This window comes from Panulirus ornatus, chromosome 58 (assembly GCF_036320965.1).
Source record: "Panulirus ornatus isolate Po-2019 chromosome 58, ASM3632096v1, whole genome shotgun sequence".
In the NCBI taxonomy this organism is placed as follows: domain Eukaryota; kingdom Metazoa; phylum Arthropoda; class Malacostraca; order Decapoda; family Palinuridae; genus Panulirus; species Panulirus ornatus.
Window position 1 is genome coordinate 19,582,998 of NC_092281.1, and position 24,809 is coordinate 19,607,806.

The window sequence follows — 24,809 nt, forward strand, 5'->3', positions numbered from 1 at the left end:
CTGGTCAGGGTGAGCAATTGTTCCAACTGTGTAATACAGTGCTTCATGATTGTTTATTGCTTCTGTGGTGTTAAGGTGCTATGATGTGACTACTGAGAGGTGATGTAAAAATAAGTCTCATGAAAAGTGGATAAAGAACTGAGCCTTGGGGGACTCCAGTGTACTGCTTTCATACCTGTTACCTGTCTGCTGTTTCCCACATTAAGTGAGGTAGTGTCAAGAACAAATGAATGAGCCCTTGAGGAGAAATCTTCACTTAGCTCCTGCTTCTTCATTTGAAATGTAATAATACAGGACGGGAGGATTTCCAGCCCTACCCTCCCGGTCCCATGCACACTTAAAAACATAATCATTATTCATGTTTTTGCTTAAATTGAAATTTTGGAAAAAGTGAACAAAAGCAATGAGACTTTAATTTTTGTTTCAAGAGACAAAGTTTGCTTTATAATATTTGGTGGCTCAGTCCTACACGGGCCTAGAACTGAGAGGATTAGGTTCAGTAACTCCTCAACATTTAATACATTTGATTATTGTATTCCATATAATGCATATCCAATATCAGAAGACTCCCTAACCCCTTAAGTATTACATCTGTTCTTTTACACTTATCTGCATGAGCACAAAATTCATTTTACTTAAAGGGTTAGGGGCGTGAGTGGGATGGTCAGCAGAGATGTCCCACCATGACCCTGACAAAACGCCCTCCGGTGGCTTCGCCCAAGAGATTCATCGGCACTCCCGTTGCCACTGGTCCACCCACTATGAGGTAGCACCACCGACTTTGGACCAGACCTTGCTAACAACCTATTTACCATAAAAATTCACCTAAAGTAAGAAAAGCTAAAATGTTTAAATGAATTACTTCTTTTATATACTCCTTGCATGCTGACCAAGTAACAACTAAAACCAAATTCAGAGCATAAGTAGACTATAGAAGACTTGAATCCTATGTGACCTAGTGCTTGAAGTGGTTTGGACATATGGATTGGGTCAGAGAGGAGAGACTGACTAAGAGGGTGTATGTGTCAGAAGGGGAAAGAACAAAGAGCAAGGGGAGACCAAGGATGAGATAGACGGTTGGAGTGAAAGACATTCTGAATTAATGGGGTATGAACATGTAGAAAGGTGTGAGGTATGTATGGGATAGAGAGAACCGTCGAGATGTGGTACACAGAGGGCAATAAGCTGTCAACAGGCTGAACAAGGGAATATGGTGGTCAGGCTGAAACCACAAGTCTATGGGACTTGGCTGTGAACTGGGGTGGGGCTATCATTCAGGTGCATTATATATGACAGAGAGAATGTATGTGAGCATATACAAACTGTTTCTTCATCTGTTACTGGCACTAACTAGCTAACATGAAACATGGTGAACCACCATGACACAAATATTAATTTGTAGAAAAGTTGAATGTATGAAATCAATCATTAAAAATGTTTTAGTTATATTAAGGAATCGTGAGTACGAAGCCAATAAACATTTAAGTGCAAACCTGTGGTTAACCGCTATGTTAACCTCTGATAAATGTCAATGTTCCCTATAGCAACTCGACAAGTAACAAGAGGACCAAAACCTTGGGAAAATAGCTTTATCAACATACTTTCTTAGGCTGAAAACTAGACCTGTGGTATCAGCTGCCCATGGAGGCTCTGCTGTGGAAAAAAGTATGGGCATGACATCTCCCACTAACTGCTCTTTCTAACATGCCAAAATTTCACAAGATCCATAATCTCAAATTCAATGCTATACTTTCAAAACCACTGTGTTTACATTCTCCACTTTCTATTGTCTCTCCTGGATTCTAAGTATCCATAGGGCTCTCCCCTGAGGATGAGGAAATGCTAGGGGCATATGTGGGCTTGAGTAGAGCAAAATAGGTAAGTGAGGAAAGGAGGTGAAAGGATTTATTAACTAATTAAACTGCATTACAGCTGCAGTAAGTAAATTACAATACAGAATACTTTTGTGCAAGAGTACTTATTCGTCAAAAATGATGGAAAAGATTACTAGTGAAAGCATGAGCTCTCATTAACTGGTTTGTCTGTATACATGATATAACTAAGTATGAGACAAAGGCCCCTATCAACAAAGTGCTGAACTAAAAGTGAAAAAAGCTAAGTGCTGAGTATGAGCAAAGCACTGTATCTGTCAACATAGGTTTCCTCACTTATACCTTTCCTCTTTGTTCAAGCCTTTGGTGCAAGCAGGCAGTTTTTGGCGAAACCAACAAACTTAATTCTTCATCAAAAGTCTTGAATATTGCCATGATGTCTTCAACACATGAAAGTATGGAAATGCACAAAATATGTGAAGAAGATTTAGCACATGAAACCTTATGGAGATGGAACAAAAATCACACAATTGAGGAACATTTCCCCCTAAACTAATGAAGTACTAGCAAAAATCACACAATTGGGGAACATTTCCCCCTTAACTAATGAAGCACTATCTTCAAATCAATGTAACTTAATGATATATTTTTCACTTGGCATCCTGAAGGGATAAGGTTGCATTCTGAGGCATTTTGGATTATGACAGACTCAAGTAACCACATAAGTCTGCAATGCAATTCAAATGGTGTCTAGAATGATTTCTATATGCAGGAAGCCAGTGCCATTGAACTACCTAGTTATCTGGATGTGATTCCAGCCATTGGTTTAAGCTGTTTAACTAAATAAAAGAACTGCAATATTTTTGAAGTAATTTGATAGCCAAACATGTGTTTCATCCAGTATCATACAACAAACTGACTATTCAGGATACAGTTAGTGCCCACATCTCAAGGTGTTAACTAGACTGAATGATACTGTAAGTACAGGTATGTGATCTCTAGTCTGAATATTTATGACTGAAAACATTCAAAATCCAAATGCCCACACCTTAATGATTTCCATTTAAGTGGCACATGAGATTCTAGTCTGAAATTAAGTGCTAGCATTCTATTCTGTGCTTTTCTAAAATGATTTTCTAATCTCTTTACGATTTACTATTATATCATCGTCATTCACTCCAAGAGAATCTAAACTCTAGTTTTTCCACCAGTACCTTCATACTAACTGCATTAAGCCTGCACAAGATATCATGCCATTACCACCTGGACATATCACTAGTTGAAGTAAACTACAAACAGATGGTTATATTCTAGTAAATTACAAATAGATGGTTATATTCTATCTTAAGCTTGGACAACAACTATGTGTTGATAAACACAACACTTAATGTATAGATGTGGTAATAGTAATAGTGGTTAAGAAAATATATAAATTTATCTTCCCATTGTTCTACTGCCTGTGATATGGCACTTTTCAACAGACGTGAGCCTGACAAGTAAAAAGGAATACAAATCTCAAAACAGAAATATTGGAATCAAACACTTATAGACTGGGGGTCCAGAGTCATCTTAGGCTCCTGGAAAATTTTGGTTTTCAGAATGACAGTAACACAATCTGAGACTATTGCCAGGTCAGACAGAGCTCATGAAAGGAGTTTCACCTGACTAAATTGACAAAACTTGTAACAGAATATGGTTAGTCATTCACTAATCTAAATTTGAAAAGGTACCAATTATATACCAAGGAAAAGTTCCACAAACATGAAGTTTATGCATTAATATATTTTCATATTTGCATGCATCTCATTACCCACTGGAATTGCATAGAAATGTGGATTTCCATGAACATATGAAAAAGCTCATGTCTGTTTAAACTATCCACTTACATATAATTACTTTAAATACATCTCTTATTTCACATATTAACTAAGCAGACAAAAAAATCTAAGGTTAATCAACACTACCAACCACCTGCAATGTACATACTTAGTAAGAGAATGTGGTGAAGACTCCCCTAACATGGACTGAGGTGGTGAGAGCGCCTGAAGGTCATTCACCCCTGAAAAGCTATGGAACCTTTTGTAAAGTGCCTTTTCTTGACCCACCATCTTGCATGAGTAGCTCTCCAGTCTGGAAAACAGAGTAAATATCTAAATACATGAGGTTATCTTGATGAATTTTTCAATTTGGATCTACAAAGTTAAATAATTATTCCACAGTTAAGATTCCTTTCCTATTTTCATAAGATGCACCTAATCCATCTTCTAATGTAAATGGGAATGAATATCAAAGCCTTGGTAACAAGTCATGTCATACCACAGAAAATTATTTGACGTCTGATTTCAGTGTGGACACAGTTTTAACGGCTATAGCGATAAGCTCTTACGAGTCACACTTCCTAATTTGAATTAGCACATATGTTAAATCCATATGCAAATAATAATGTTTGAAAAACAATGTTAGTTCATCAATTATTTGCAAGAGTTATAATCACAGTAATCTTTATCAGTGAAAGCATGTACATGATCAAAGGAAATTACAAATAAAGGTAAAAATAATGCAAAAAGTCGTGGTATCATCCCTTACCATACAATGATTTTGAACTGGAAGTCAGTGGCAAGGCTGTAATGACAACAGCAAATGAAACTTCTTTAATTACTAATTTACCCATTCATTCTCCCATTTCCTCCAAACATATCCATACAGTCTTGAAAATACCAGTATCCCTTTAGAGATAAAGTGGTTGACTACTTAAAAATAAAACCCTTGGCATTTAATTACTAACAGTATCTTACTCCTATCATAAGGCTTATTTCAACCTCTAATCTACAGTGATAATATTCAAGTACATACAAATAATAATAAAGGAAGGCATTACCCCTATAATCAAAATCAGATGTAACATGAACATAGATATGAAAGAGCAACAAATCTCCAAACCCTAATTTGTAAGATTGCAACACTGATGTCAGTCAAGGTGGCCAAACGTGGAATACTGGAGTTTGAAAGCTGGTTACTTGATCTGAGTGGAAAACATGAGAATACACACACCTGCTGATCTTTTATGTATACTCCCAGAAAAAAAAGGGCCATAACGAAAAAGAAGGAAGACCTATAAAATTCTCTGATGACAATAGTAATTAAAGTTAAGTATTCAGGGGGAAATGGTGTCATGTTACCCTTTACTGCATCCATAGGTAATATCCCACTGTAGTTGAAACCAAAATATCTGTATAAGCGATTTCATGTGTATTCTACACCGCGACACCTGATTTTTTTCAGGCCAGACCACATATGTAGTTTTTATTAGATATCATTTCCAGAAAATTCTAAACTATTTCACAATCTGTACAATATTCAGACCATAATTACCATATAATGTACAGTGATGGATTAGTTATAAAAATAAATAACATGTATAGATAAGGACTTTTATATTTCGATAAAAAATCTGTCATCGATGGATATATTACCTAAAAATTTTTTCATATTTGTAATGATTATGGCGTCACTGACAGTTTGGCCTATATTCATGCTATTCACCGGAAAACAATTCTCTTGCAACTTTCTTAGATTTTTCTAAACAAAATCAGTCAACTTTGCAATACGGTTTACAAGCAATATTACCGTCAGATACAAAATTATACCGTTCAATATTGAAAAAGTAATACAAAAAGTAAAATTCATACATTTTATTCATTGGTGGATAAAGCGACACCGCGAATCAGCCTGAAAAGTAAATGCGCTGCGAAAGGGTCAATTTGCTTCATCAAACTATGATAATGACTAATAAGTTCACCAACCTAAAAAGTGATAGTAAATATGTAAACCATGACAGCGAACGGGATCAAGAAGACAAAACATCGAAGATTCTTTCTCTTCAACGTACTTCGGGTTCCATGAAAGCCAAGTGGTAACGGTGCAGCTGATGCTTCATAAAATATCAACCTCTTTCAAACCATAAGGGTAGCTCATGTGGAACGTTCATAATGTGCTGCCTGGCAGCTATCCACCTGAGGAAGGGACATTTGGCGGACTGCAAAGTTAGAATTGAAACCTTTACCGAATTCTACCATGTAAGTGTAATTTCATGATGGAAGCTAACACATACTTATTGCAAAACTATTCTACGAGATCTTGAGGAGCATTGTCCTGCCTTGACGAAGCAACGTATTTAAAAGCAAACGAATTCGTTCATATCCATATATTAAATTCCCTAAATAGTTATCTGAATACAATTAATAATCCCATGTATGAAGATTAATACAGCCAACCCCCCCTCCCCCAGAAAAAAATGCATGTCCTTAGTTATGATAACAATATGATAAAATGACATTCAATATCTGATTTTTCCATAACAATTCTGGGTGTTTATCAACATATACTCAGCCATGGGGGGAGCAGCGTCCTACCTACGAGTACCTGGTTGATTTTGCCTCAAGCAGGGACAAACGCGTGTCTTGCCCCCGTTTCACTTTTTTTTTTTTTTCTGCCACATTCAAAGTTTCAGTGTTTCCTCCGTCTATCCATCTAATCTTGCATATTGTCCTCAAACTATTCATTTTCCGGTGCCTTTCTAAGAGAGAGAGAGAGAGAGAGAGAGAGAGAGAGAGACGCAAGAACCTGTGCTGGTTAACATCAACACAAATTGCATAGCTCTGGAGCACTTGATGGATGTTTTTCAAACAATGTTATCGAATACGGATGAAATCTATGACATGTACTGAGTCACGTCAACTGTGTGGTCAACAATCATTATCTTACCGATTTATTTCTCTGTTGTCCATGCCCATTAGGAACTGTTTTGATGCAACCAAATTCGATCGTTATGACTGACAAGAAAGCAGAATTTCTCTCATACGACGACAACCACATATACTAGGTTTATTAAACAATGCTGCTGCCCAAGGACATCACGAATCTCTTGACTATAATTCCATGACATCCTACTGCTCAAGAACAGAGGCCCGGCGGCAACATAATACAAGGTGCAAGATCTTGAAAAAGGAAATAATGTCGATATGTGAACCCTTCCCTTCAGTTCGACGGTATAACCCTTGAGTAAGGTGGCATGACCGTTAAGCACGACGGTACGACTCATAAAACACCGACGGTACGACCTTTGGGTAGGATCTATCTGACCTATGATCGAACCCTCAAAAGTAAGATCAACGGCCAAGCTATCTTACCCGAGAGTCGTACTGTCGTGCTCAAAGACCTTGGAAAAACAGCCGGTTTCTCCCAGAAGCCGGTAAAAAACCCACCACCAACCTTGTCTCACCTGCAAGTTTGGTTAGACGAGCCTTAGCACTTGACTACCCAAGCTTCTTCTCATATAACTGCATTTCCCTTGGCTGGACAACAATGAGAGGATTTGCAGTATGTTTGCCAGGGTGTCTATTTGTATAATGAATTTGCAGTATGTTTACCAGGGTGTCTATTTGTATAATGAACAATGAGTCTGCATGCATCACCAAATGCCAAACGCTTTGTAAAATGTGTTTGCTTTGAAAATAACCAAACATATTATAAGGTATCTGCAAATCAAAACAAACGCTTTATAAGGCATCTGCCTCTGAAAACAACCAAACTGTGTTTGTCTAGAAAAACAACCAGACTGTGTTTGCCGGTTGAACAATTACGTGCCACGGCTACAAAAACAGCCAACATTTACTATAAACACATCAAGAAGCTTATCAAAACAAACACTAACCAACACAAATCAAGCCACACATCAGCCAAACGAAGCATAATTATTACAATCTCCGATACATACAGAATCAGGCAGTAAGTAATAACCTAATGGCACCCTGCTGTGAATCGACACCCAGCAACGCACAGCATGAAGTAATACATTTCTTTTCGACCAGTTGGCTTAAAGCAAAGCTACCCAGCCAGCCAGTTAAGTCCCACCACGTTCCGTACCCTAGCATCCCCGCCTGAATTTGTTTATTGATCCGGAACTCCTTCACGACAGAGAAGCACGTACGCGATCTTTCAGTGGCGTCATTCGAAGCCGTGTATCAATATACACATCGATATAGGCTTATCTAGAGTTCTGAACAGACTTTCCAATCTACCTATCTCTCATGAGATTTCGTAATCTCTAGTCATTAACCCGTCACGCCAACTGATAAACTAGTTATCAATCATCTGTCTCCTAAGCTTCATGCTATCAAACCCATGATTCATACTGTCAAATGACTGACGAATTAAATACAACATGAATAAACAAATGCAGCATCTTGATTGCTATCATCATCAGGAAAAAACAAAAACCTAATGGCTTCCCATCGCATAAGATTACGAGATGTCGTGCAAGGGTTCGTGCTCAAGGGTTCCCATTTATACCTACTGAAAATCCGGTTGGGATCAAAGGAAAGAAGATCAAGTGCAAAGAGTGCGATGGGAACGTGACACAAGACTTCTTGTAAAAAAAAAAAGAAAAGGGTATGTAAAAGGAGCGACATAATATAGCAACATCCGACCCTCAAAATCTGGGACTCGAACCCTCATCTGAAATAAACACAGAATGCACCCCGGTGCTGGTATGTTTAAAAATACCTCCCTTGGTCTACCTGGCTGTGAGAACTTGGACCTGGCACGAGACCTAGTAAATAATCTCTTAACATACCAGGCATGCCCAAGAACAGCAGTGAAAATACTTTGAAGTAAACGCTGAAAATAAGAAAAAAACAAATAATAATAATAATAATAAAGATGGCTTAAGTACAACTGGGAAAATACTTGAAGTAAACGCTGAAAATAAGAAAAAACAATAATAAAAATAAAGATGGCTTAAGTACTACTGGGAAAATACTTGAAGTAAACGCTGAAAATAAGAAAAAAATAAATGATAATAATAATAAAGATGGCTCAAGTACAACTGTGAAAATATTTGAAACGCTGAAAATAAGAAAACTATAAATAATATGATAATGCCAATCATAATAATCATAGTGGTAATAACATAAAGAAAAACTTTTGAGAAATTTGGCATGCATGAGCCTAGCACTAAGAGTCATACGGAACACCTGCAGGTCTGTTCCCCAGGATGATCAGAGACATTCTTTGTTCCTGGGGGATGATCGTAAACACATCTTCATTCCTGGGGGGATCACGGATATTCTGTTCCATCGTGGACATATCTTCATTCCCGGGGTGATCACGGATATTCTCTGTTCCCAGGATTATTATGGACATTCTTTGCCTCCAGGATGATCACGGACAATATTGTCCCCTTAATTGATCACGTGGGACATTCTTTGTTCCGGGGATGATCACGGACAATCTTTATTTTCATGGACAATGCAGGATTTTCTTTGTTTCCTGGATGATCACGTGCTCTTTGTTCCCTCAGATGATCACGGACTTTCTGTTCTCTAGAAAAAAAAAACTACAGTCGTTCTCTGTTTTCCAGGTATAACCACAGACGTTCTCTGTTCTCCAGAAAAAAATAACAGTCGTTCTCTGTTCAACAGGAGGATGACGGACGTACTGCCTAAGGGTTGCAACGCCTACATCTTCCGTTAACCTGACAGAATCGGTTCCCGGCCAAAAAACTTCTAAGAACTTACTACAACAAAAATTCAAATTTAAGAGGGCAACGAGCGTTATACTTCAAAGGAAGCAAACTGCATGAAGTATACAACACAACGATGCTGGTAACGAAGTAAGGTCGAAGGGTTTTCGTTTTACCTTTGAATCTGGATTCAGTGGGGGAGGGGGGGGAAGCCCATGCCCGGGCCCCTTGAGTGACTCCCCTCCCCCCTCCCCACAACCCCTCCTCATCGGGTCTCACCACAATGTGTGGACTCAATGCGAATCTCTAATCCCGTGGGCGAGTTTAGCTCACTATGATACATACAGCACCGTGGGACCGCGCAGGCGGGTCAGCCGATAACCGACACGTAATGTTACCGTGTGTGTCAGTTCAGAGCTCGTGCAGCTCTCACAACTGCCCCTATTACACATGTTCTCGACCCCGATCACGAGAGTACCACTTGTACAGCTATAACTATCCTCAGCTGTCATGGCAATGCACCGTAACCACAACCAGGCCCCACAGACCTTTCCAAGGTTTACCTCGGACACTTCACATGTCATGGTTTTCAGTTCAGTTCAGAAAATAAAAATCATGCGGATCTAGTAAAATGATCTATACTGTCTTGTTTCCTTAATAAACAAGACACACATACAAACATAAAAACAAAAAACAAGCCACAAATACGCGAAAAACCTAAATCAATGCCACTTATGTGTTTCTTTTGATGCACATTCTGGTACCTTATCATTCAACATGGCTTCAGAGTGAAGCATCCTTTCGACCTGCTGCTGTCGGCTACGGCAGGAAATGTAAGTACACAGACTCCATTAACCCTCGGGGACCCCGTCCGAACTCTGACCTTCAGTCAGCCGTAACTGTGATCCGACTTGAACTCTTCTCTAGACATGCACATTCCTGGGAGGCCCTGTGTTGGCCGAGACACACAACCTGACCCATCACAAACCCTCACCAACACCTGACCAACTGTATATATTCATCAGCCTTACTGACCCCTCAGTAAACATACACAGTTCGCGTGGGATCAAACCAGAACAACAAAATGCATCACCACCACATCCAATCTGCCACTTTTTTTTTCTCCCGCCCCAAAGCCCCGTCCACAGAGGTCAAACACCTGTCTATCTACCTCATCAAAACAACGTACTACTGCTGCTCTTGCAGAGCAAACGTACAACAACGACAGTAGTAATGGGTGCAATGTCTGCTTCGGAGTTCGGCAATGCAGAGAGGGTCTCCTCCACACTCTACTACCCTCCTGTTTTTACGATGTAATAACACTTCCTTACATTCCAGTTATCCAGCATATATGTCCTCTTTCTTCCTCGTGGTCTTTTGTGCTCCTACACTGCCTCCAGACGTTATCCTCCCAGTGTATATCTCCAAATCAGTATTGACTTTCGCAATATTATTTCTAATACACTCCTTCCTTCAATTACTTTCTTCTTTGCTTTGATATTCTTCCCAACTTTTCTTCACTGTTCCTCTCTACGTCCACATGTCTTGAGTTTTCTAACAATCTTTTTTTTCTTTTAAATATCTTCAATGTGTGTTTGTGGGTCATGCAGGGCTACGCTCCATATAAAGCTCTTTACCATTCGTTTCTTCGTATTTAGGTCAAGGTTGCCAGTGAGCAACCTCTTCTTTTTGTTAAGAACTGCCTTACCCTGAGCTATTCTCGTCCTTAATTCCATCTCACATTCTCCACTTTGACATAATCATTAAAAATTAGAAACGTTTTACTTCTTCGTGTTTGATTTTCAGCGTGTAAATAGTTATGGCTCCTCGTTCTCTAATTGCAATCCTCATCACTTTCGTCACGGGCGTTTACTTCATGCTTGGAAATACCTGCTAGTTATTCTCTAAAAGCTGTATCTCACAGCCTCAAGAAAGTATTACCAATCACAAAAGTGGCTCAATCGTGTGCCTCGCAATAACTCTGCCAACCAAAATACCACTGTGCTTGAAATGTATCACAAACTTTCTCAAAGTTGATAAAACATACATACATGAACGAACCACCAACCTATCTCCAAAACATAGGGATAGAGTAACTCATGAGGCATGAAACTTTAAGTCCTGTTCATATGCCGTAAATACTTTCTTTCACAACATTTGCTCTAATTATACAAAGAACTGATCCATCCTTGTATGAACTACTGCTCTCACATCTGGGGAAGCTGTACATCTGCCTACCTACTAGAGTTGTTTACAAAGCAATATGACTTACCAACTCTTCCAGTCTGACCTCATGATTTGACCCACTTGCCCTTCGCTGTAATGTTGGTTCACTTTCCCTTTTATATATCTATCACTTTCGTTCCAGCTATTGTGATCTAGCTGCTTGTGTGTCCTCGCCATTGGATACCTGTGTACCATTGGCAGCTCAAGGAAGGCCAATGTGATGCTTGTTTCTTTCCTAACACCGCGAAGCTTTGGAACTCTCTACCTCCTTATATCCTTCCTACGAACATCGATCTGCTCCTTTCACGACAGATTTTCCACTTCATCCAAAAATTATTAAATATTTTACATTTTGTATACTTTTTTTTCTCTAACCCTCTTTCGTATTCTAATTATGGCTTCAACTCCACGTGAACTTCTGTCCGTTACTGGAGCCTCGATTTATATATATATATATATATATATATATATATATATATATATATATATATATATATATATATATATATATATAATATATATATATATAAATATATATATATATATATATATATATATATATATATATATATATATATATATATATATATTCAACTCTGCTCAAACTGTTCGACCCCAGTGTTTTGTCTCCAGTAATCCAATCATGGAATAATAGGATTGAGTAAGGAGGTTCCACTGTGCATCTAGTCGGTAAAATCACCGTATGAAGGACTGTGTAATGTAGGTAGTGAATCATTTGTACTTAACCAATTTCTGTAACAATTAATGTAATGAATATCAGCAATTACCATCCCAATTTTTTTATTTTCAACGGTAAGCTGCAACATAATCGTAAGACCACACGTGTGCTCGTACCTTCACCATCTTAAGATGAATCATTCCCACCAACTCCAACCAAAACACTTGTTTCCACTTCTCGCAACCAACAATTCAGACCCTCTACGACCTTCCACTACTGATCTATACAAGTCTTATATTATCCAAAAAAACAAAGATCTAAAATAAAGACGATAATCATGAGACTTTCCTCATGATCACCCATAATGACTGATATTCTTTGTATTAGGTTTTTAAAACCCTTCCATCAACACTACAACAAATTCGCCATCAGATCATCAAAGGATCTCCACCTATCCCCAGAGGTCAGAGGTCACATGATCGACCAACTTTATAAAAGAGTTAAGAACAGACACTACGCGCAAGGCAAACTTGCCAATGCCATGCAACCGTGCAAACTTAAGTTCATCAGGTCAGCGTGTCAATATCTTTCGTAGCAGAAAGGTCGTGTCCATAGTTAACCCCTTGAGTTCGACCGTACGAGTCTCGTGCTCGACGGTACAACCCCTTGAGAAGGCACGGCCCTTGACTGTGGCGGTATGACCTTTGAACACGGCAAGATTCTTGAGTTGGATGGCGGACATTTTGACCTGACCCCTTTAGGATCTGGTCAAGGTATTCCCTCTGGACTAAACCACTACACTGTGCAAATGAAGTCACCATAACGAGACATTTACATGACAATACTGACTTCATAAAAAGCTTGAGGCCATACATGTAGCCAGAGCATATCTGGCCTTCGAATTATATGTTGGACAGTTGCAGGTCTTCAAGTTTTTTCGACTGATGATACAAAACGACGCTGACAGTCTGGGCGACAAGACAGTCTAAGACTGAAGCCCAGATAATATATCAAGCTAAATATATATATATATATATATATATATATATATAATATATATATATATATATATATATATATATATATATATATATATATATCACAAAACGGTCCATAAGTCCCAAAACAATATAAAAAACTGTAAAAGTCATGGAAAAAAAAGACCTGTAGCGGTAGGTGAAAAAGCTAAGAGTAACTAAGGCATAAAATGTTACCACAGAGCACAAGACAAAAAAAAAATTTCAGTAAAGCAAAAGGCATACAATTTCTTACTGTTAAAGACACAAAAAAGTTAGTCTAGTACAACTTATAGGAAATGTTACCGTAATGGGCATACAAAAGATGCCTCCGTAGAATGAATGGCATAAAAAAAGATACCTTGGTAGAATTAAGACATACAAAATATGCCCACGTAAAGGGCATACAAATGATGCTTCCGTACAGAAAAGGGCATAAAAATAATGTTACCATAAAATAATAGGCATAAAAATGATGTTGCCGTGAAGCAATGGGCATAAAAATGATGTTACCGTACAGCGAAGGACATAAAAATGATGTTATAAAACAAAAGGCATAGAAATGATGTACCGTAAAGGACATGAAAGAGATGTGTTACGGTATGCAAGACTGGTTGTGTCTGGATCCACAAAGGATTGAAAATAGTCATTATCCATGTTTTCAACACCTGACCTCACATGTCAAAGGTTACACAACTTGAAAATCAACCAACAGAGCAATAAAAGGTTAAAACCTTCTACAGCAGATGGGAGAGTATGAGCAATTTTGTTTGCATTCAAAAAGTTATATCAATATAAAAAAAATATTTCTTTCCTGCAAACCTTTCCCGCCTTAGGATATGGACTTCGAAGAAAAATTCCTCGACCCTGTTTCTGTGCCTCCTTTTAGAAAGTGATAATACAGACGGGGAGGATTTGCAGCTCCTACTCCCAACCTACCTTAGTAGCTTTTTACAGAGTAACGGATGCAATAGGCATATATATATATATATATATATATATATATATATATATATATATATATATATATATATAGTTTGGAGGTAGAAGAGAAATAGCGTAGATTTGCAATGATGATGTGCGATGAGATATAATGTCTATGAGTACTCCTGCGGTAATAAATACTACGATTGTAGGGAGGGTTAAGAAGCTCGAGGAAAATATGAGGTAAATTACAGTAAAAGTAATCGTCGGTTATAGAGATTAACAGAACCTATGAACACCTTATATATAAGTTTCCGAAACAGCCGATATTCACGGTCACTCACAATTTCAAAACCGAATTATATCATCTATGTTTCTCCCGTCACGTCCGCTACGAGTTTTTCATCTCCATGAATCACACACACACAAACCGCCTCAAATTATGAAAACATACTCCGCGGACAACAGAAAATGCACTCAGGAACTAAAACAATCACATATTTTAAAGCAACATCGAAATCGGAGTAAGTCTCTGATCAACGGAAAAGAAAGGTTTGATTTTAGCAGGTTCTGTAAGCGCTGCAGCTAGCTATTTTTACGAAAATTAAGGACACATTTTTTGGGGAGCTTCATAACCCTTCCTATTAGTGTTATTTGCTAGTATAAAATTGCTTAATGTACGTATACCTCATCAGTATTTTTCTGAATCACTCGTGCTACGTGTAAGGAGTCCAACCAAGGATGCACTTCCTTTTTTCTTTTTTTTTTTTTTTTTTTACATCTACAAGTTTATTTCTGTGTTGCCCTGAACTACATTATGACCAAGAAAACGGGGAATGTAGAAAAAGTAAAGGACAACAGTAGGAAGTGACTCAGTATGAGTATTCTTATCAACCTGTTACGATAATGTGGCCACCTCTGACTTGACTGTTAAGGGTCGTGTCGAAGGTCATGCCATCATACCCAAGGATGGAAGCGTCTTGCTTTCAGGGGTGAACCAGGAGACAGTGGGCGGGAGTGACGTCACCGGTTCAGGTCAGGTGTTGAAGTGATCGATCGGGCCACCGCCAGGCGAGGTGGGAACTGTCGAGAACGTTGCTCTGATTCTACGTAAGCTGATTTGTTCGGTGCGGGTGACACACACACAACGTTCCATACTCAGGGGGATATATATATATATATATATATATATATATATATATATAGAGAGAGAGAGAGAGAGAGAGAGAGAGAGAGAGAGAGAGAGAGAGACTACCCCGTATTACTCTCCCTGTAGAGTTAGTACGCACCTAAGATTACCTACTAAGAGACTACGCCTGAAGCAGGTTTAGCCCTTAACGCTCATCGAATATCGTGTTATTATGGAGAGAGAGAGAGAGAGAGAGAGAGAGAGAGAGAGAGAGAGAGAGAGAGAGAGAGAGAGAGAGAGAGAGAGAGAGAGCTCCGAGGACAGGATGTATACGAACAACATCCGCAGCAAGCCAAGTTCTGGTGTCACTATAGTTTACGTCACCACCCACCTGAGAATGTGGGAGCGGAAGGGGGCCACGCGCAACAACATGCCACCCTTCACGTCCTCACCCGCCATGAGTCGTGAACCTCGCTAGATCACACACATCTCGCTTAACCACACCGCACGCTACTCAGAGGGACGGATATATGTACAATCAACACGTTGCCTTCAATATATCTCACGGATATTCCAAGTTAGTGAGAAATAAACGTACTCAAATGGCATAGCGCAATGGCATCATCAAGTGTCCTAACATTTTCTAGAATCTGAGCTGATATGAGCTGAATAACAAGCATGTACACCGAATATTTCCAGATTCTGGATCAACAACACACAAAAAAACTAGAATTTACCAACAGACAACTAAGTCTACTATAAATCTGCAAATTAACGGATGAGTAACCCCGTATATACGCTCATTAACAAAATACATTTGTAACATAGAAAGGGAGTTTCATGTAACGTGTGTCGCCTGCAGTGCAGTAAACCACTTACGAGTGAAACAAGAATGGTCGGAAGTGTGTGCAAAATATCAAAACTATCTGTATAAGTCCCATGGCCAAAAGTGGAATTGTCTTATAGTTATGAGCCAAGTTCAGATTAAGTTTTAGGTTTAACCTTGTTAAAAGTCGTGTGAAATTAAATCAGAGATCGTATGCCATTAGATTTCTTAAATGCAAGAAAATTAAAGTTTCACGAGTATCGGATTTAGAGCTTTCAGTTTCTGACCAAGGTTACGTCGAAGGTCTAACTTGCGACTCCCGACGTGGGACGGACGACGCACAAGGCGATCATTTTGTGCATCCCATACTAAGCGAGCAACACAATACAGGAAAACACAGCAGAATAAACAGAAGCATCACTTAAGCATTCAACACTGTTATCATCACTGTTATCATGAGGATGCAAGAGACAATCTAGTTACCTTATCGTGGGAAGAGCAGCAGCAGGTAGGAGGCAAAGCCTAGTTCCAGCACGCCAGCTAAGCCAGCCCCACCAGACCCTGACCTACTTGTAGAATCCTCTTGCCCCGCCTCCCTTAACTTAATGTAAGCGTCTCGGTATTGAATACACAGGGTCTTAATCCTACCTTCGCAACTCGTCTCATACTCATTTGTAGTCGCTTAACTCTTCACTCAAGCCTTTCGTATACCTATGCCTTATTTTCAACATTTGTGTTAAATCTACGCAATCGTTGTCTTTCATGTATAAGCTCTCTGAATACACGGGGTTCTCTAGAGACCCAACTCTACATTCCTTCATATATATATATATATATATATATATATATATATATATATATATATATACATATATATGGTATACCGGGGTCGACGTGCTGTCTCCCGCGTTAGCAAGGCAGCGCAAGGAAACACGAGAGAATGGTCCAACCCACCCATATACACATGTATATACTACACGTCCACACATGCACATATATATACCTATACATTTCAACGTATGTGTATATATATATATATATATATATGTATATATATATATATATATATATATATATATATATACACACAGACATATACAAATGTACATACTAATTCATACTTGCTGCCTATATTCATTCCCGCCACCCCACCACACATGATATGACACCTCCTTCCCCCCGCACGCGAGCGAGGTAGCGCTAGGAAAAGACAACAAAGATCACATTCGTTCCCACTGTCTCGAGCTGTCATGCATATTGCACCGAAACCACAGCTCCCTTTCCACATCCAGGCCCCCCAAAACTTTCCATGATTTACCCCAGACGCTCCACATGCCCTGGTTCAATCCACTGACAGCACGTCGACCTCGGTATACCACATCGTTCCAATTCACTCTATTCCTTGCGCACCTTTCACCCTCCTCCATATTCAGGTTCCGATCGCTCAAAATCTTTTTCACTACATCCTTCCAACTCCAATTTGGTCTCCCGCTTCTCCTCGTTTCCTCCACCTCTGACACATATACCCTCTTTGTCAATCTTTCCTCACTCATTCTCTCCATGTGACCAAACCATTTCAATACACCTATTTTTGCTCACTCAACCACACTGTTTTTATTACCACACATCTCTCTTATCCTTTCATTACTTACTTGATCAAACCACCTCACACCACATATTGTCCTCAAACATCTCATTTCCCACACATCCACCCTCCTCCGTACAACCCTATCTATAGCCCATGCCTAGCATCCATATAACATTGTTGGAACCGTTATTACTTTAAACATACCCATTTGTGCTTTCCGAGATAATGTTCTAACCTTCCACACATTCTTCAACGCTCCCAGAACTTTCGCCCTCTCCCTCACCCTGACTCACTTCCGCTTCCATGGTTCCAAATCCACTCCCAAATATCTAAAACACTTTACTTACTCCAGTTTTTCTCTATTCAAACTTACCTCCCAACTGACTTGTCCTTCTACCCTACTGTACCTAATAACCTTGCTCTTATTCACATTTACTCAGCTTTCTTCTTTCACACACTTTACCAAACTCAGTCACCAGCTCCTGCAGCTTCTCACCCGAATCAGGCACCAGCGTTGTATCATCAGCGAACAACAACTGACTCACTTCCCAAGCCCTCTCATCCACAACAGACTGAATACTTGCCCCTCTCTCCGAAACTCTTACATTCACCTCCCTAACAACCCCATCCATATACAATTAAACAACCGTAGAGACATCCCGCTCCCCTGCCGCAAACCGACATTCACTGAGAACCAATCACTTTCCTCTCTTCCTACTCGTACACATGCCTTACATACTCGATAAAAACTTTTCACTGCTTCTTGCAACTTGCCTCCCACACCATATACTCTTAATACCTTCCACAGAGTATCTCTGTCAACTCTATCATATGCCTTCTCCAGATCCATAAATGCTACATACAAATCCATTTGTTTTTCTAAGCATTTCTCACATACATTCTTCAAAGCAAACACCTGATCCACACATCCTCTACCACTTTTGAAACCACACTGCTCTTCCCTAATCTGATGTTCTGTACATGCCTTCACCCTCTCAATCAATACCCTCCCATATAATTTCCCTGGAATACTCAACAAACTTATACCTCTGTAATTTGAACACTCACCTTTATCCTCTTTGCCTTTGTACAATGGCACTATGCATGCATTCCGCCAATCCTCAGGCACTTCACCATGAGCCATACATACATTGAATATCCTCACCAACCGTTCAACAACACAGTCATTCCCCCCCCCCCCCTTTTTTTTTTTAATAAATTCCACTGCAATACCATCCAAACCTGCCGACTTGCCAGCTTTCATCTTCCGCAAAGCTTTCACTACCTCTTCTCTGTTTACCAAATCATTCTCCCTGACCCTCTTACTTCGTACACCACCTCGACCAAACACCCTATCTCTGCCACTCTATTATCAAACACACACACACACACACACACACACACACACACACACACACACACACACACACACACACACACGCACGCACACACACACACACATATATATATATATATATATATATATATATATATATATATATATATATATATATATATATATATATATATATATATTTTTCTTTTAAACTATTCGCCATTTCCCGCGTTAGCGAGGTAGCGTTAAGAACAGAGGACTGGGCCTTTTTTGGAATATCCTCACCTGGCCACCTCTGTTCCTTCTTTTGGAAAATTAAAAAAAAAAAAAAAAAAGAGGGGAGGATTTCCAGCCCCCCGCTCCCTCCCCTTTTAGTCGCCTTCTACGACACGCAGGGAATACGTGGGAAGTATTCTTAATCCCCTATCCCCAGGGATAATATATATATATATATATATATATATATATATATATATATATATATATATATATATATATATATATATATAAATATATATATATATTCCAGTGTCTCGAGTGCTTGCAATGTCTTGCCTAAGCTATGGCAGATGGCCTGGAAACTAGACTCAAGTTATTCAACATTTCATTAACAAAAAAACATACAGTGTTCTCTGCCTATATGGGAACCTCTCTCTCTCTCTCTCTCTCTCTCTCTCTCTCTCTCTCTCTCTCTCTCTCTGAACAAAGATGCATTGCTAAAATGGCTCAAGCCATACAGCTTGATTTCAAACGTAGTAAAAGTATTTGACACAGTAATAAAGAGGACACATCTGATCAAGAACAGCTATATAAACAAAGGCCAACATGGACGTGCAGGAAGAATAAGTATATAAACTCAATTATTAGCTCATAATAATGACATATGTGCAAAAGTTTGATGGAAGGGTGTAAAACAGGAAGGTGGATCAAAATTTTAACTACTTGTCAAAGATCTAGGTATCGTAAATGAGACACTACAATTCAGAGACCGTACCAAGGAGATAGCGCAACCTGGGAAAGTAAAGAATGGTTTAATATTGGGAAATTTCACATCATGAGACAGAGAAACTATGGCTGAAAATGTTTAATATATATATATATATATATATATATATATATATATATATATATATATATATATATATATATATATATATATATATATATATATAAAGCAAAACTGAATGCTGTTGTACCTAGTGACAATCGAAAGAAATGGAAATAAATAAGAAAGAATTTCAGAAACACTTCACGAGCAAAACTGATGGGCTGGAACATGTGAACCACACCATGAAAGGCTAGATGAACTGGATCTTCATAGCCTAAAAGGAAAAGGATGCATGACAATCTATACATGACGACAAAATGATGCTGTAAATGAGAAGCCTTTCAAAAGGAAAAGAAATAGTTATCAAACCTACATGAATACCATGAATGTGTCAAGAAAGATGTCAAAAATATAAAAAATCGCACGAAAGCTTGAAAAGACTGTTCAATATGATGTCTTCAGAAATAAAGGAAAATACATGGTAAAACTGCAGACACAGAAACATTTATAATAAGAAAACCTGATATGTGGTTGAAACAATTCCCAGATGAACCTAAGTGAGATAATTATGCAATGAAAGATGCAGCAGAGACTGTGTTATTCGTATCAAGCAAGACTTCGCTATCTTTACAAACTTCAGTCGTAGGGTACACGCACGGAGGAAGGTACAGGTACTCTCTTATTACTACATATTGTTTCCTCCTAAAACGACACTTTGAACTTACAGCACCTCAGAAAATCCTTATGCTGACTCAATAAATGCCTCATCCACCCTCATTACCCCATGCTAAGTCTCACCCACCCCTTTTACACGTCTAATCCACCCCTTGCAAGGCCTTATCCACTCTTCAGCCTCAATGCCAAGTCTCCCAATCCGGACCCTGGCACCCACACGTACCTAGCTACACGGCAAAATACACAAGCATTTAACCTCGCCAGCACAACAGTAGGTAGGACCCCCTGGTGATGATGGTGTAGCATCTGGGTCGTTTCAAGGTGCTCATGGATCGTACCATCCTGCTTTGATGATTGAACCATCGCGCTCACGAGTCGACCCATAGTGTTCAATGGTTGTACCGTTGTGCATACGGGCTGATCCACTGCGCTCAAGGGATTAATGATAAAAATCTATCACTGCCGCCGTCATGGGAAGCCATACTATACTAATATGACGGAACTACATTCAAAATTCTTATCTATCCAGGAAGCTAACAGATAACAGCAGCCAGGTAACGAGTTGGGTGACACCTTATCATATCACATGATCTATAACACGACATGATAAGCGAAGAGAACACAAATCGTGATCTCATGCATCACACGCTATGTGGGGAAAACTTAGTCACGGTATCACTACACTGATAACACAAACATACAGATACAGATACGCGAGGGAAATATCAATGACCACAATGTTCACTCCAGTGGAAGACACCACCACTTAACTTCAACACGCCCACTCAGTACAACAACTTTCACTCCGACCTCGACAAAGGCATCTTCACTCCTAACAGAGGCATCCTCACTTCATCTTCGACGAAAGCACATTCACTTCGCTGTCAACTCTTACGAGTCAAGTCAAGGGCCACCTTCATGACACCCTTATCTTCACTAAACATCGACACAAAATGGCCTTTGATCTGACCCTTACAAGACGGCTCACATCCAGCTTCACTCCACTCTCTCTCGACACCGTGGAAAAGATCACAGTCTCTGACTAACCTTACGGGGTCCAGGTCAAAGACCATCTGTACTACACCACCATCTCCACTAATTCCTACACACCTCTGGCCTTGGATTCGACTTTCATTAAGGCAACAGTCATCTTCCATATACCCTCGACACAACCTGGCTATGACCTCTGAAAGACCATTTTCATTCCACTCTGATCTTCAAAACACCCCTAACAGACCTGGTCTTCATTGAAAATTAAATCCAGGTCAGTTTAAACGCACCTTCACTAAACCAGAGTCCGGGTGCTGATTGTTGGAAAGAAAAATTACAAAAAATAAAAAAAAAAAAATCAATGGGAGGCAAACTTGAATAAAATTACAAACATCTATATACTGACTGACACATCAAAATGCCAATAAACAATCATGTACAAAATCAAACACTATATACTGACATCAGCAACAATCATGACAAAATCAAACACTATATACTGACATCAGAATGTCATTAAGCAATCAATAATACCCACATATAACGTAAATTTCATTCCTGAAGTGTGTTGGCTTCATTAAACATTTCAGGTTACCAATATTTCCTTCAAAAGGCTGTTTGCTAACTCAGATGTCCATGTCACAAACTGAAATCTTGACAAAAATAAATAAGAAATCTCTCCATCAATTCTTCCCGACCTATAGCCAACATATATAACAAAAGTATTTACTTAAATTAAAAACATGCGTTAAAGGTTACTGGTGCAGGAAGTGGAAACCCCGACTTTTTTTAATTCAAAGTGTAGCAGGTCGGAGCTGTTGGGCGAGACATCAGACAGTAGTAGTTCCAAAGCTTGGAAGCGTGAGGAAAGGAATGGGTGTGCAACATCCCACACCGGAATTGCCAACGGCAACACAATTAACATGTGATGCAGAGACTTGCCCAGTATCAAGCGCTGGTCTAGCTAATGGCGGAGGCACAAAACCGGCCGCGCTGAGCATGTTAGTCAAGTTTTGAGGTCATATTGGCGTATCGATCAGCTCTGCAGAGGCTCGACTCTTGTCAAGTAATATATAGTTAAAAACCACCCAGATGTGAGAGCATCTTTTGTATAATCAAGACTACTGCTAAGAAGGTAATTTTCTATAACCGAACAGGATTTCATTTTATAAACGATAGATTGGCTTTCAGTAAAATGAAGGACTTAACTACATAAATGATATTACGATACCAAGTATGTTTTGTTTTTGTATGCGTATATGCGTTTAGCAGAAGAGTTACAGAGTAATTAAAGACGATTGGAAAGCTGCGAAGGGATTTACGTATAAAGAAATGGCAAGAAATTGAATTTTCAAGGCACTGATATTAATTACGTTACGAAACCCCTACTGGGATTCAGCTTCAATAGAGCAACATAGTAACAGTGACGTTATATGCTATGTTTAACCCGATCCTATACGATGTAAAACAAAGGTAGCCTAATCACACGGCTGTCGTCTTGTGTTGAAAGCCCTTTCTCTCGCTGACTTGAAATAATCAATAACTCTATTCTAACCCTACCCTCCTTCCGCAGGAAGATGCGATCCTCCTGACTCATCACAAGGGTACGCATCTTGGATATGATGGAATGGCCAAGCCATCATACCCAAAAGTCCTACTATCATGCTTTATGGTTTCCATAGGGTCAGATAGCCAATGCTTGAATTAGAGAATCGTATCTCAAGGTTACATAAAAAAACAAAACAAAAGGAAACTGAAAGGCGGCCTACTTGGTCCATACGAGGCAGCTCTTGTACCTAACAACTGTCACCGTAATTCTTATCTCCCAGGGTGTGTTAACGCTTATGATTGTAACTGGCAGTTTGTTCCACTTATCCATGACCGTCTAAGAGGATCGTGGGGCTGAGAGGACACTCTGCATCTTACAGGATATTGGATGTTCGAGGATTTAGTAAGATAGAAATACCGATAATCGTCTACTAATCAAAGTGAACATTACTGGAAGTATGGTTCCACCGAGCATAAAACTTCAACTTGTAAGTTTTCTCCGGAGATAGATTATATGCACACCGAACACTAGTTATTCTGAGCGAACTGCAAGAAACAGACTGCAAAAGCCTGATGCAAATGCCTTATACAATAAACTTTGCATTCTTAAGTGTTATGCAAAACTGTTACTAAAGCAGACTTCTCTTTTTTAAAAAAAAAAAAAATCTACCAGGTAAAGCATAAATGTGCAATACTTGGGTATGGATAGACATGTTTAGTTGATCGTATGACCAACTGGACACAGGTAATCATTCCGGTCAACCAAAGCCTTAATTTTCAGTAATCTCTTTATTTCCCTCGGAGATAATGTGTATCATTTATTTATATTTTATTCATCTATTTATTTATAACAAGGAATATGGTTAAATGTACCCACGATACTCAAGGATCAATGGCCACAAATGGGAACTTTTTTAGTTTGGCAGCTGAAATGGCACGGGCAACTGAATACCTTAATCATAACCATCTGATATGCGATATATATATATATATATATATATATATATATATATATATATATATATATATATATATATATTCATCAGCCAACCCTGAAAAGAGGTTGAATAACGGCGACGCATCGTGCTCAAGGACCGTTCCGCCGATCTCATGGGGGTTAACAGTAAACCAACAGACATCTGCCAACACAGCCTCAACAGATCATGCCACTAAGACTCAACATGAGTACAGTGACGGCACCAGAACCAACCGGCCAACAAGGAGAGCTGGGGGTTGTGTTGGCTTGGTATTCATCCGCAACGTGAGCCTCACACAGGGAATATCAATCACCGGTTTATACTGGATCACAGATCCGGCTGACCAAAAGAAATAAGCCAAACATCAGCCAGATAACACACCAGAAAAATATTACTGCCGCTATGTGCGCCTGCAGAGAACCAACGCTACGTCACAATCCAATACACAACATGGAACTATAAATCGACTCCCGTTTCAAGAGTAAAAACAGAC

At 39.1% G+C, this 24,809-nt stretch overlaps 1 protein-coding gene across 1 annotated transcript in view; it reads right to left on the minus strand.

Moving 5' to 3' along the window:
• Maf1 (repressor of RNA polymerase III transcription Maf1) overlaps positions 1-24,809 on the minus strand; it is a 46,425-nt gene that overhangs the window by 11,138 nt on the left and 10,478 nt on the right. The window contains exon 2 of the mRNA XM_071695496.1: positions 3,819-3,962. Coding sequence (XP_071551597.1) covers positions 3,819-3,962 — 144 coding nt within the window. The remainder of the gene's footprint in view (positions 1-3,818; positions 3,963-24,809) is intronic.